Source organism: Diabrotica virgifera, chromosome 8, assembly GCF_917563875.1.
Source record: "Diabrotica virgifera virgifera chromosome 8, PGI_DIABVI_V3a".
In the NCBI taxonomy this organism is placed as follows: domain Eukaryota; kingdom Metazoa; phylum Arthropoda; class Insecta; order Coleoptera; family Chrysomelidae; genus Diabrotica; species Diabrotica virgifera.
The window spans coordinates 209,885,218-209,898,157 of NC_065450.1; the positions used below are offsets into that span (position 1 = coordinate 209,885,218).

Genomic DNA, 12,940 nt, shown 5'->3' on the forward strand with positions numbered 1-12,940 from the left:
CGGGCTTCTTAAATCTATGCAATAAACACAAAATGAATTACAATTTACTGGACAACAAAAAAAGTATTTGCGTCAGAATGATTCTCGGGTTATCCTGTATTTTTTGCTTATTTCTGCATATTTAAATCAATGACATTGCATTGAATCATCCATATAAGAGATTGTTAACCTTAATTTTTATTTCCGATTTCCGCAGAACTAACACGTGCATTTAAATTTATTAAAAATGTATAAAGAACGTTTAAATAAGTAATAAGCATTTTTGCAGTTTGAAAACAGAATTAAAACAAAATCATAAAATTCCTTTCGATTTTTATAGCGCTCAATTTTTGATTTGAACATGATTTGAACCAACAGCTGATAATTTCAAATCTACCGCAAAAAACGTTGGGTTCTACCGCCAAAAGTGATTTCATAAATTACAAAGAGTTTGTTTAAAAGCACTGCAGAGTCCTTCAAAACATATTAAAATAATAATAAAATTCTAGTGTGAACAAAATATGTGTTGTAATTTTTCTAAAAACCGCAAAAAAATAATTCCGGAAATGGGTACACAACATCCATATCTTTTGTTATTGGCCACTAGAGACTTGCGTGTCGATCAAGATCTGCCTTCTCATTGGTGGATTCTAGAATTTCCAGAATATTCTTTGACCTCGTATAAAGCTGGCCATCGCTTCGATTCGTTCGATTTGATTGCAGTCATTGCTGTAGTGCACACGTAATTTAAGTATTTATTTAAGAATTGTCTGCAAATAATTAATTATAAGGTAAATATGCTGTTTTTATAATATTTAATATTCTATATTGATTTATTTTATTTTGATCTGTTTCTGTAATTAGATTCACGTCAAAATTTGACAAAACTGATAAAATATCGCCATTTAATAGTAAAGCACGTTTTTTCTCTACTTCCTGTTCACGTTTTGAAGCATTTATTCTGTTATTAAATACTATATTTCATGAGTTCAGTTACAATTCTTGATTATACGGGGTTTAGAAAACTAGCTATCGTTTCAAATATAGGTGGGGTCTTATATTTTAAACGCCTTTCCAGAAATGGTTAGTACTTTTTTCGTTTATTTGCTATTCCATAGTATTATTTCTCTTCCGTGAATAATCATTGACGAAAGATTTCTTCACTATACCTAATTAATTAACGTTATATCAATAAATAATTATGATCAGGGTAGAATCTTCTAGAAGCGTCTGCGTCTATGACGATAGCAAATAAAAAATATCAAGTAAATTCAAGGTTGGTCGATTTGATTTCATAATTCCAATATTAATACGTGGACACGTAATTTTTGATAATGGTAATCTTCTTTGTTCTAATATAGATGTGTGTAGATACTATTTTACAGGGTTAATCATTGTTTCAATTTATTCACTGTTTTTTATTTGCATTACATCCTATGGAGTTAGTCATATAAATATTAACAATATTTAAGGGATTCTAGAAACAAATAACAAGTACCAAAGAGATTGTGGGCGGAGAGCAGCCAGGGACAGATAATTTGAGACGAATGCTGGGGGAGGCTTTGACTGAGTGCCATAGAAGAAGAGAGATCACCGATGACAAGAAACATACATAATTTCATTCCCCAGCATCCGCATCCAAGTATCTATCCCTGGCAGACACCCCACTATAGTTCCCCTAAGTGTTCTGTCATTACCAATTTTTATAAGGTGATCTGTCAAGCACAATCTTTGTATTTCTGCATAATTTGCAATAGAGGGTTCTTTGTAATACTGGTACAACTCACAGTTGAACCTTATTCTCCACATACCATTGTCGCAGATGGGTCTCAATATCATCTGTGTTATAACCTTAACACGTTAGCCCCAGACGAGCCCCCAAAAAATGCCCTCTGGGCTAAGACATTTCGTCATCAGTTTTGTCAATACATGGCGGTCCCTAGGGACCTTCATGGTGTATGGGGAACTTTCTACATCAGTCGCTAGAGATTGCCATGGTGCTTAATGTGTTAAAATCATTGCCACCGAGGAAAAACTGTTTCTATAACTGATTGTTTCTTTCAGATGGCTAAAGCCCCAGCTGTAGGTATTGATTTAGGAACCACATACTCCTGTGTAGGAGTTTTCCAACATGGCAAAGTTGAAATTATTGCCAACGACCAAGGTAACAGAACCACACCATCATATGTGGCCTTCACAGACACAGAACGTCTCATCGGAGATGCTGCCAAGAACCAGGTAGCCATGAACCCCAATAACACAATTTTTGGTAAGTTTGAAGCCTCTTATGATCTAATATTTGTTTATTTATTTAGTTTTTACGAAGCTCAACAGTCCTTTCAAGGACTAAAATACAATTGAAGGGTATAGGCAAAGAAGGTGCTATTCAAAATAAGTTTTGAGAAAAATGGTTTTAAAGGTTAAGAGTCTGTTTGTTTATTATTTATGCACTGATGAAAACTCGTTTATTTATTAAATTTGCTAGAATTACAGCGATCGCATCAGCCTATGTGTACAACATGATATAGCACTTTTCGCTGGGACTGCTTGTACTTGCCACATTCTTAGCCTGACTAGAGAAATTAAAATACAGTCGGAAAAATGAAAGAATACCCATGAACAATCACATCAATCATATATTTTGTATTTGCTGTTTTTTTTTCGATAAATAACAAACGAGAGAGATAGATTATTAATAATCTGAATAATATGTGATTGTTGTGATCATTCATGGGTATTCTTTCATTTTTCTGACTGTATATGTTGTTGTTCCTGACTGAACACGTTTAAGAGATTGATTTATAGGATGGTAGTGGAGATTGCTAGCTAACAGAGAGGACCAGAAAGTCATTTTCTGCAAACATTGACATAGCACCTTTGCCTGTACCCTTCAATTAATACTTCTAACAAAACTTGCATCAAGTGGGATGGCTTCTTGTTCAATCATGCTCCTTGTATAGTAAATAATTGACTTACTATTCTGCCCCATTCATCCCTATTTGTTGCTCTTTCCAACCATTAATTCCCTCACTACAACACTATTTAGTAAATTTCGAAGTGCCAAGGCTATTAGAAATAACCAAATTTCCCTAGACAAAAAAATAGCTTCCTACAAATTCCCCTAGACTTTCATGTTCATGAAAACTTACACAGAAAAGGCACCAAACCGATTATCGCGCACTTGCAAGAAGTTGCAGGAAATAATCATCAGATGACATCTGCGCATGCCTTTTGACAACTTTCTTGCATCTTGCAGGTATATTGCAAGCTGTAAAATGGGCTTAGCTCTCTGATTGTTCATTGTTCATTCCATAGTGTTTTTGTCTGTATATATAGCTCTGAGCAGTTTCCTTTCCATTTTTATATATTTACTTTTTTCATTGTCAATACTTTCCTACTATGTCACTGAGCTTTACTACTGTTTTATACCGGGTGGTGAATGGGAACACAGGCCATAGAAAACTCAATGTAAAATTCTAAACTGTTGAATTCCTGCTTCCCTAATTATTTTACATCAAAAGTCAAACTATTTGTAGAGAATCGAAATCTGTATTGAAAACAACTCTTAATATTGTTCTATGAACAATAATTATTCAAAATTTTGTAAAAATATAATACAATTTTCAGAGAAATACGCCAAAGTTACGCCACACACAGTGCAATAATGTGTATTCGCAGTGTGCAAGTACTTGGAAGGGAATTGAGAAACGATTGTGCGTGAATAGCGAAAAATATTGCAACTTTCTTAAATAAATCATATTGTCAATTGAAATTGTCAAATTGACATACATTTCATATCTCCTGTCATTGAAGAAGAAAAATTATATGTTGCTCCACAATATTGATATAATATGCAATTATTATATAAAAGTAAATTTAATTAATTGTATTTTGCTTGCAGTACTGCGTTTTAATAACTAATTTTATTTACTACATACAATTGTTTACGTTTTAATAACATAACCTGAATCTATTTTTTCTAATTATTTTTTTTTACTCTGGCCTTGACAATTATCCAGTAACCAGGACTAATATAATTGGCCAATATAATTAAAAGTGCGAATAAAGTTGCAGAGCGTAGAAATAGGTGTCGCTTTGCCGAACTTGCAGTCTCAATAAGATTGCATTCAGTGACAATGAATTTATTATAACAATTTGAACTGTCAATTTCTTTATTTTAAAACACATTAAAGTTGATCAAATACCCTCAAGTTAAGGAGAAAGTATTAATAATAAAGATATTTTCTTCAGTCAATAGTGTGCTCACCGTCAGTTAAATAGTAACGTGTGTCCTAACATGCCCACACATACCTACTGCGGTAAATACATTATATTTTTCAAAATTTTGGAATGTTTAAATCGTAGAACAATTTTAACTTCTGTTTTTAATACAGATTTCAATCCTCTACAAATAACTTCTCACGACTTTTGATGTAACATAATTAGGGAAGCAGGAATGCAACAGTTTAAAATTTTACATTGAGTTTCCTATGGCCTGTTTTCTGATTCACCACCCTGTATATTCTTAACTTTGTTCTTGATACATATTTGGATTAAGAGCCAATTTCTCATATCGAGTTTAACTCCAGTTTAATCTGAACTTTTAGTGAATGTCAGTTTAAAGTCAAAATCGTCTTTCTCAATTCACGTTCAAGAGATGGCAGTTTAAACTTGAACGATGCTTGAACGCTGAAATTCGGCTGTTTAAAGATTTCTGAACCCAGTACAGATGATTTCATGGATTATGCATGCGTGGTATTAACATGAAATGCTGTCATAATATAAATATATCCTATTTTATTATATTAAGCCTAACGATAAAAGATATCATTATTTTTGTTTTATAACATTTATTTATAATTATTAAAATGACTATTTTGACTATAAATACTTAACTTTAACTTTATTCAAAAACAGCATAAAAAAGGTAGTTCAAAATAGCGACAGTTTTTTACCTTTTGCCATCTATTGGCATTTCTCGAAAGCTGTAGAATGTGCACTGACATGAACGTGCAATGAGAAATGTATTCCAAACAAAACCGAAGTTCACCGGTGAACCTGGTTCAACTGAACCATAGATTACCGCAGGTATGAGAAATCAACCCTTAATCAGTGGTTTTATGATTTTTTTATTTCCATATGCCAATCTGGCATTCAGTTACCCTTCCTGACATTTCTCTTCTATAATAACCCCCATATAAGTAAATTATATTCCCTTGATTCGTTACATATGAAAGTAAACAGCCCCCAGTGGCGTAACTAACGCCAATGCAGTGCATTGAGGCGCAGGCCTTAGGGGGGCGCAAAAAACTGATATTGTGAAAAATGAGTACAAATAAAGGCGCACAGGGAATACTTGCATTGGGGTGCAGTCAGACTAGTTACGCTACTGACTGCCCCTCTTCTTATTTGTTTATTTACATGATGATATCACAATAAGCTTGCCAGACTAGAGTTTATGATCTTTACCATGATTAGCTTATTATCTGAAGTTAAAACAAGTCAAAAAATTGTTGTTACATGCAAAGTAAGAGTCTAATTCATGTTTTTATCTGTGTAGATGCCAAACGTCTTATTGGGCGTCGCTTTGATGACAGTGCTGTACAGTCTGACATGAAACATTGGCCATTTGAAGTAGTAAATGATGCAGGTAAACCAAAGATTAAAGTTGCATACAAGGGCGAAGACAAATCCTTCTACCCAGAAGAAGTCAGTTCCATGGTCCTTACAAAAATGAAGGAAACAGCAGAAGCATACTTAGGAAAGAATGTCACCAACGCTGTCATCACAGTACCTGCATATTTCAATGACTCACAACGTCAAGCTACCAAAGATGCTGGAACCATTGCTGGACTCCAGGTAAATATATTCGTTTTCGTACTGTTCACTTTTTGTAGATTTTATATGATGATATCGAAATGAGCAAGCCAGACTAGAGTTTATGAACTTTACTATGATTAGCTTATTATCTGAAAAATATACAGAATGATAGATTTATTGACAAATTCAGTCTTAATTATCAAGATTAAAAAAAAGCAACAATGTCACAAACAAAAGAATTAGTAATATTGAACAGTGGCGTATAATTCATATTTCGTCGTCGTCACTAAGTCCAAAATAATAGATCTGAGAAAACGAACATTTAGTGACTCTCCCTGACAACAAAATGAAAATTTTGAACTTTTGCCTATTCAGTGACCTAGCCAAACATCTCTATGTACTTTCTAGGACTTCGTTATTTCTGCCAGACTATGAAAATTGATATTGTGAATCGATCAAAACATGTAACTCAATTTTTACTAAAGTGGACTTGCTGAGTTTTGCTGTGACGACGACGATTTATTCTTTTTTCTATATCCTCTTCCTAGAACTTCAATAAATGGTTGATTTTGGCATCTTAGTTAAAAATGTTCTGATTTAGAAAATTCTGAACAAAGACCTTCATAAACATTTTTTTTTTGTGTGCTTGTTAGAAAGGTACGAAAATGTTTGTTTTACTTAGTAGCTTAGATAGATAGATAAATTTATTGATCTTTTTGTATCATTTACATGACATAAGACAAGTCACAAACATGGTATACTTATAGTACAATAAGTAGATTATTAAAAAATACTATTCTTTTTCTCATGATCATCTTTCAGTGCGTCACAGTTTTTCGATTTCTTTCTAATGCATTAAATTGTATGTGACAGAAAAAAAAGGCACCTCCGTGATTACAGACATTTACAATATTTATTCTAGTTATTCTAGTTGTCGAAAGATAATATTACAAATATAATCTGTATAATTTATAAGACTGTACAAATCAAAGAAAATACCATTTTATAAATGCAAGAAACACATTTGATTTGTTTTTATTCCAAATTGAAAATAAAATGTAACAACTGTCAGATTTAACTAAAATGTCATGTCACTAAAATGTATATTATCACGGACTTACCCTTTTTCCTATCATTTGTTACTCACTGAAAAATGCCCATGAAAAGGATAATACACTAAAGTAAACTAAAGTTATCTTATTAAAAACATTAATGGTAACAAACATTTAGTAGAGAACAAGATTACGAGACTGATAAAATATTGCTAAAAGTATAAAAATATCGGAATCGATTGCTAGCTATTGTTCCAGCCAATGAATTCGTTTCCCCTTGGTTGAGGTTGAGGATGTTCCAGGAACTGTTGACCTTGCCTGAAGTTGAATCGACTAAAATATACGTTTTTTGGCCAGAAATTTTTTTTGTAAACTTTTTCTTGTAGAGAGGGATCAACTCCTATCATGAAGGCTTGGTTATTGGATCGGACAAAGTATGTTGGAAATTTCTTTACATAAGTATTTTGTTCGCCTGATTGTTTCGTAATACAGTGGAACCTCGATTATCCGTCTCTCCATTAACCGTCACCTCTGTTAACCGTCAGAGCACATTCAGACATTGGATTGACTACATAAGCAAAAATTTTAATGTAAAAAAATAAAAAAAAAAGTTAATTTGATTTGTGATGAGGACACAAACGGCTACCCATTGCTGGCGGATAAAGAAATTGTTGAAATGGCAACAATGGCGGACCAAACAGATTCAGAAGCTGACACAGACTTGGAATTTGTCTGTAGATATGTTGATGAACTTATTGTAACTGACAAAGATTTGCGTAAATAATCTAGAGAAGCTGCATGCAATAATTCATCGAGTTAGAGAATTCTCGACAAGAAGAAGCCAATAAAGTAGACTGCATGATCTTATGCCGATTAAGAAATTCAGCCGTCGCAAAATGTGTAGCAACAGTAAAACAAACGAAGATTTCAGAATATTTTAAATACGATTGTATGAACACAAATCCCTCTTATATTGTCAAACAAAACATACAAATGAAATTTGAGAGTTGTACCATGAATTTTTAATTTATTTTTATGTTCTGTTAACCGTCTTTTCGATTATCCGTCATACCCTTGGTCCGGTGCCCTGATGGATAATCGAGGTTCTACTGTATAGGCCTTTATATTGTCTTCTGTTACAGTATCAGGGACTTGTGACAAGAAAAGCCAGTTTCTTCTCAGTTTTATCTATACCCTGGAAATTTTCATCCCCATCTCCACTGCCTATATTATAGTTACGGGTTTTTCTAGTTTTCCTTTTTACTAAGGTAAAACCTTCTGCTTCTGACGGGTGATGATTAGCTTCATTTATTTTTGATGTTGAAGGTTTCATTCCTGCCAGAATGTCATTGGTTAAGTTGATTACTTCATTTAATTTTTGTTCACTTTGTACTCTCATGATTTCAGCTGCTACCTGGTTAACCTTTATTATTGGATCACCCTGTAAATTATTAGTTCCCATATGTGTTGGTGATGACAAATTGCCTTGATGTTTATTTTTGTTGATTTGGTTTTTTGTTACAGATAAGGTTTTTGTATCACTTACCTTATCTATTGGAAGCAAGTTTTTTGGTTGGTTGCTATTTTGATATGGTCTTGGTAGATTTTTATTAAATGATGAAATTTTATTTTCTAATGACCTTATTTTCTCTTTGAGTAAAAGGATTACCTGGCATTTATCAGATTTTATAGTGTCTTTGTCTGTTATTATTTGTTTCAAGAGTTTGATTTCTTCTATAAGGTAGGAGCCTTCATTTATGTCAATCTAAGCAACTTGTTGAGATGGTTCATGTTTACAGTATGTTTTTTTAGTTCACTAACATGTTTTAAACATGCTGGGTGAATATTTCACTGCATTTTATGCACGTCACTTTACTTTTAACTTTTTTGGAGCAATGTTTACATGTATAATTTACATTTTCATTGGGAGCAGGTGAAGTGTCAACTGCTACACCCGCCATCTTTTTCGTTTGTAAATATTTCTATTGATTAGGTTCTGTTGTTTTTTTAGTTGTTGGATCTTTTCACACTGTGGACACCACAAAGTTTAGAAATAACAATCCCAACTCAATTTTCAATGCAGACTTATCACATCTAACTATCTAAATGTAGTTTTGTTAATAAATTCCTCATAATACCTGATTTCATCAGATGATCTTCTGCTTTCTGTTTATACTTTTCTTTTAAGTCTTAGTTTTTATGATTATGCTCAGTCAGTGAAATAATATAATAAATTCACATTTTCAAGGTAATTGCCCTGGTCATTTGGTTTTAACAGCACCTGATATTCTTCTGATGTTCAAGCAGCAATTATATACCAGAAATGCCATTGATCACATATTTTATTCAATTATTAGTTAGTACTCCAATTGTTCATTGTAAATTTTTATTATTTATGTACTAATTTAACTACAAATAAATTTTTTTGCATTCTGAACCAAAATACGTGCCAATTCTACAGGTTTATCATTCTGTTTGAAAGCATTAACCCTGATTTAAACAATTTTTGTACCAAATTAACAAAAATTCTATTTTTTACAGGTATTACGTATTATTAACGAACCCACTGCTGCTGCCATCGCCTATGGTTTAGACAAAAAGGGCCAAGGTGAAAGAAACGTCCTCATTTTCGATCTGGGTGGTGGTACTTTTGATGTATCAATCTTAACAATTGAAGATGGTATCTTTGAAGTCAAATCAACTGCTGGAGACACTCACTTGGGAGGTGAAGACTTCGACAACAGAATGGTCAATCACTTTGTTGGAGAATTCAAGAGGAAATACAAGAAGGACCTTACCACAAACAAACGTGCCCTCCGTCGTTTGAGAACAAGCTGTGAAAGAGCTAAGCGTACCCTTTCCTCATCAACCCAAGCCAGCATTGAAATCGATTCTCTATTTGAGGGTATTGACTTCTACACCTCAATCACCAGGGCTAGATTTGAAGAACTGAACGCTGATTTGTTCAGATCTACCATGGAACCTGTAGAAAAGGCCATCAGGGATGCCAAGATGGACAAATCTCAAGTTCACGATATTGTGTTGGTTGGTGGATCTACCCGTATTCCAAAGGTACAAAAACTGTTGCAAGATTTCTTCAATGGTAAAGAATTGAACAAGTCGATCAACCCCGATGAAGCTGTTGCTTATGGTGCAGCCGTCCAAGCCGCCATCTTGCACGGAGATAAGTCTGAGGAAGTACAGGACTTGCTCTTGCTCGATGTCACTCCACTTTCATTGGGTATTGAAACTGCCGGAGGTGTTATGACTGCCCTCATCAAACGTAACACTACCATTCCCACCAAGCAAACCCAGACCTTCACTACTTACTCTGACAACCAACCCGGAGTACTTATTCAGGTTAGTAATACAACCAAATCATTAACTCCTTAGCTCCAGGTATCCAATGGTGGATCCATTACTGTATCCATCTTTGGCTACCTGGTAGTGAAGGGGTTTATTATAAAAAATTGTAAGCATTGGTTTAACATGATGATCCACTCAGCTCGCATTGATACAAACATGATGAATAAATTATGTTCCAATTCCAACGCAAAAAAATTACATACTCTGAAATAAACTAATGCAAAATGCAAAGTTCTCGCCTATTAATCCACTTGTTGAGCAAGTTATAACTCCTTTTTTACTTTTTTCCAGGTATATGAAGGTGAACGTGCCATGACCAAGGACAACAACCTCTTGGGAAAATTCGAACTTACCGGCATTCCTCCTGCGCCCCGTGGTGTCCCTCAGATTGAAGTAACCTTCGACATTGATGCCAACGGTATCTTGAACGTCACAGCTATTGAAAAATCCACCAACAAAGAAAACAAGATCACCATCACCAATGATAAAGGTCGTCTCAGCAAAGAAGACATTGAAAGAATGGTCAACGATGCAGAAAAATACCGTAACGAAGATGATAAGCAAAAGGCTACCATCTCTGCCAAGAACGTCCTCGAATCATACTGTTTCAACATCAAGAGCACCATGGAAGATGACAAAATCAAGGACAAGATCAGCGAAAGTGACAAAACTACCGTCATGGAGAAATGCAACGAGGTTATTGCTTGGTTGGATGCTAACCAATTAGCCGACAAGGAAGAATATGAACACAAACAAAAGGAGCTCGAAAACATCTGCAACCCCATCATCACCAAGTTGTACCAAGGTGCCGGTGGAGCTCCAGGTGGCATGCCCGGTGGTTTCCCAGGTGGAGCAGCTCCAGGAGCTGCAGGCGCCGCTGGAGGTGCTGGACCAACCATTGAAGAAGTCGATTAAACTATTCATTCCATTTTTTAAACTTTTGTTAACCGTTGTGCAGTATTACTTGCAGACAAAGCTTTTTAAAATTACTTTTTTTACACAATTTTTCAATTGTTAGACAACGTTTTTGGTAACAGTTCAAAAATTACTGCAATAATTATGTTCGTTCATGAATAAAATAAAAAGTCAAATCCGAATTTTTGTGTTTTATTTCAAACGGAAGATAGTGCAGTCACTGAAGGCGGATACGAGCTATTACCTCCAATTTCGTTGAACCTCTGATTTGCATGAAAATTGGTGAGGTTAGAAAATATCTCTAGGAACAAAGGTGGCATGGTGCCAACTTACCCTTTTATCCTGGGGGTGATATCCTGGAGGGGTTGAAAACAAAAAAGCTCTGTAGTTATAGAACGACAAGGAATAGATAGGTCACAGTGTTCAAGAGAAAATCTAAATGAAAGTTGGTCGAACACCCTATTTTTTTGCTTTTATGCTTGCAGTATCCCTTGTAGATCAAACATACGTCAAAATTAAAATCGGCTACGGGGCACTTTTTACGCATGCGTAAAAGGTTTTTTCTATTTATTATTTGTTTTTTTCTTTATCTGTATAATCTGATTTTCATGTATTTTAATATATCGATACAGTTTTGGCAAAGTAACTTAAGTGACATTTTTGAAAATCACGTTTTTCCATTAAACTAATGCTATTATTGTTCAGAAGGCACTACCAAAGTGTAGTAAGCCTATACATATATTATGTTTAAAGTAACTCTAAGCTTACTACACTTTGGCAGTACCTTCTAAACAATAATAGTGTTAGTTTAATGGAAAAACATGATTTTCGCCAAAAATGTCACTTACGTTACTTTGCCAAAAGTGTATCGATATTTGAGTATGTATATGATATGTATACATACTCGCACATATACACACACAAATATACCGGGTGTTGAATAGTCAAACGGGCCATAGGAAACAATGGGCAATTTTAAACTGTTGAATTCCTGCTTCCCAATTATTTTACATGAAAAGACATGAGAAACTATTTGTAGAGGACTGAAATCTGTATACACGTTTATCGCCGCGCGAATCATTTGTGATTCACAAGAATCTACAGGTCGAGCAAGTCTCGTAAATTTCACGATTGCGAGCCACGCTTCACGCAACCGTGTTTGCGTACTTGTGTTTCGAGTTGCGTGGTCGTGCGGAGTTATATTTACCAATTCGCGCAATCGTACTTGAGACGCTGTCAGGTGAGGTGTTTGAAAATTTGTGTAACTTGATTGCTTGATTCTGTGGTGTGAGTGTGAAGGTGGTTAAACTTTTGTTTTATTTTTTTTGTTTTGTGTTTTTTGAAGATAACACAGAAAATACAAGAGGGCAGCATACTTTGCAAAACAACTGTTACAATTTGAAATCAACAATTTGTTAAGTTGTTGTCTTGCAGGTAAAAAAAGTGACTTTTAAAAAAATTATATCTTGGAAACTAAAAATTATTTTTATTTATAATTGAAACATGTAAAAGTATAGTACTCTCAAAAAAATTTTAGCCAAAAATATTCATTTTTGTAAAGTTGACTGCAATTTTTCGACAACAGCCCTTTTTTGCTGTGAGCAGCATAACAAGTCCAGTCTCATCTGAAATCAAAGTTTCTTGTAGTTTATACCTCTGGCTAGTGAATGAACAAAGGATTTTTTATTAGATGAGGTCATTTTATTTTATTTATTTTATTTTACCGGCAAGCCCAATTCTACAAAAATACATAGTGTACAGAAAAAAACAATAACATAATATAATATAAAAAACAGACATACAGAAAT

At 34.1% G+C, this 12,940-nt stretch overlaps 1 protein-coding gene across 1 annotated transcript; it reads left to right on the forward strand.

Annotated features, from left to right (window-relative positions):
* Positions 1–604: 604 nt before the first annotated feature.
* Positions 605–11,314, forward strand: LOC114328984 (heat shock 70 kDa protein cognate 4). Its single transcript, XM_028277987.2, has 5 exons — positions 605–770; positions 2,044–2,248; positions 5,540–5,838; positions 9,393–10,211; positions 10,509–11,314. The coding sequence occupies exons 2-5, from the start codon at positions 2,044–2,046 to the stop codon at positions 11,130–11,132; spliced, it is 1,947 nt and encodes a 648-aa protein (XP_028133788.1). The 5' UTR covers positions 605–770; the 3' UTR covers positions 11,133–11,314.
* Positions 11,315–12,940: the final 1,626 nt, after the last annotated feature.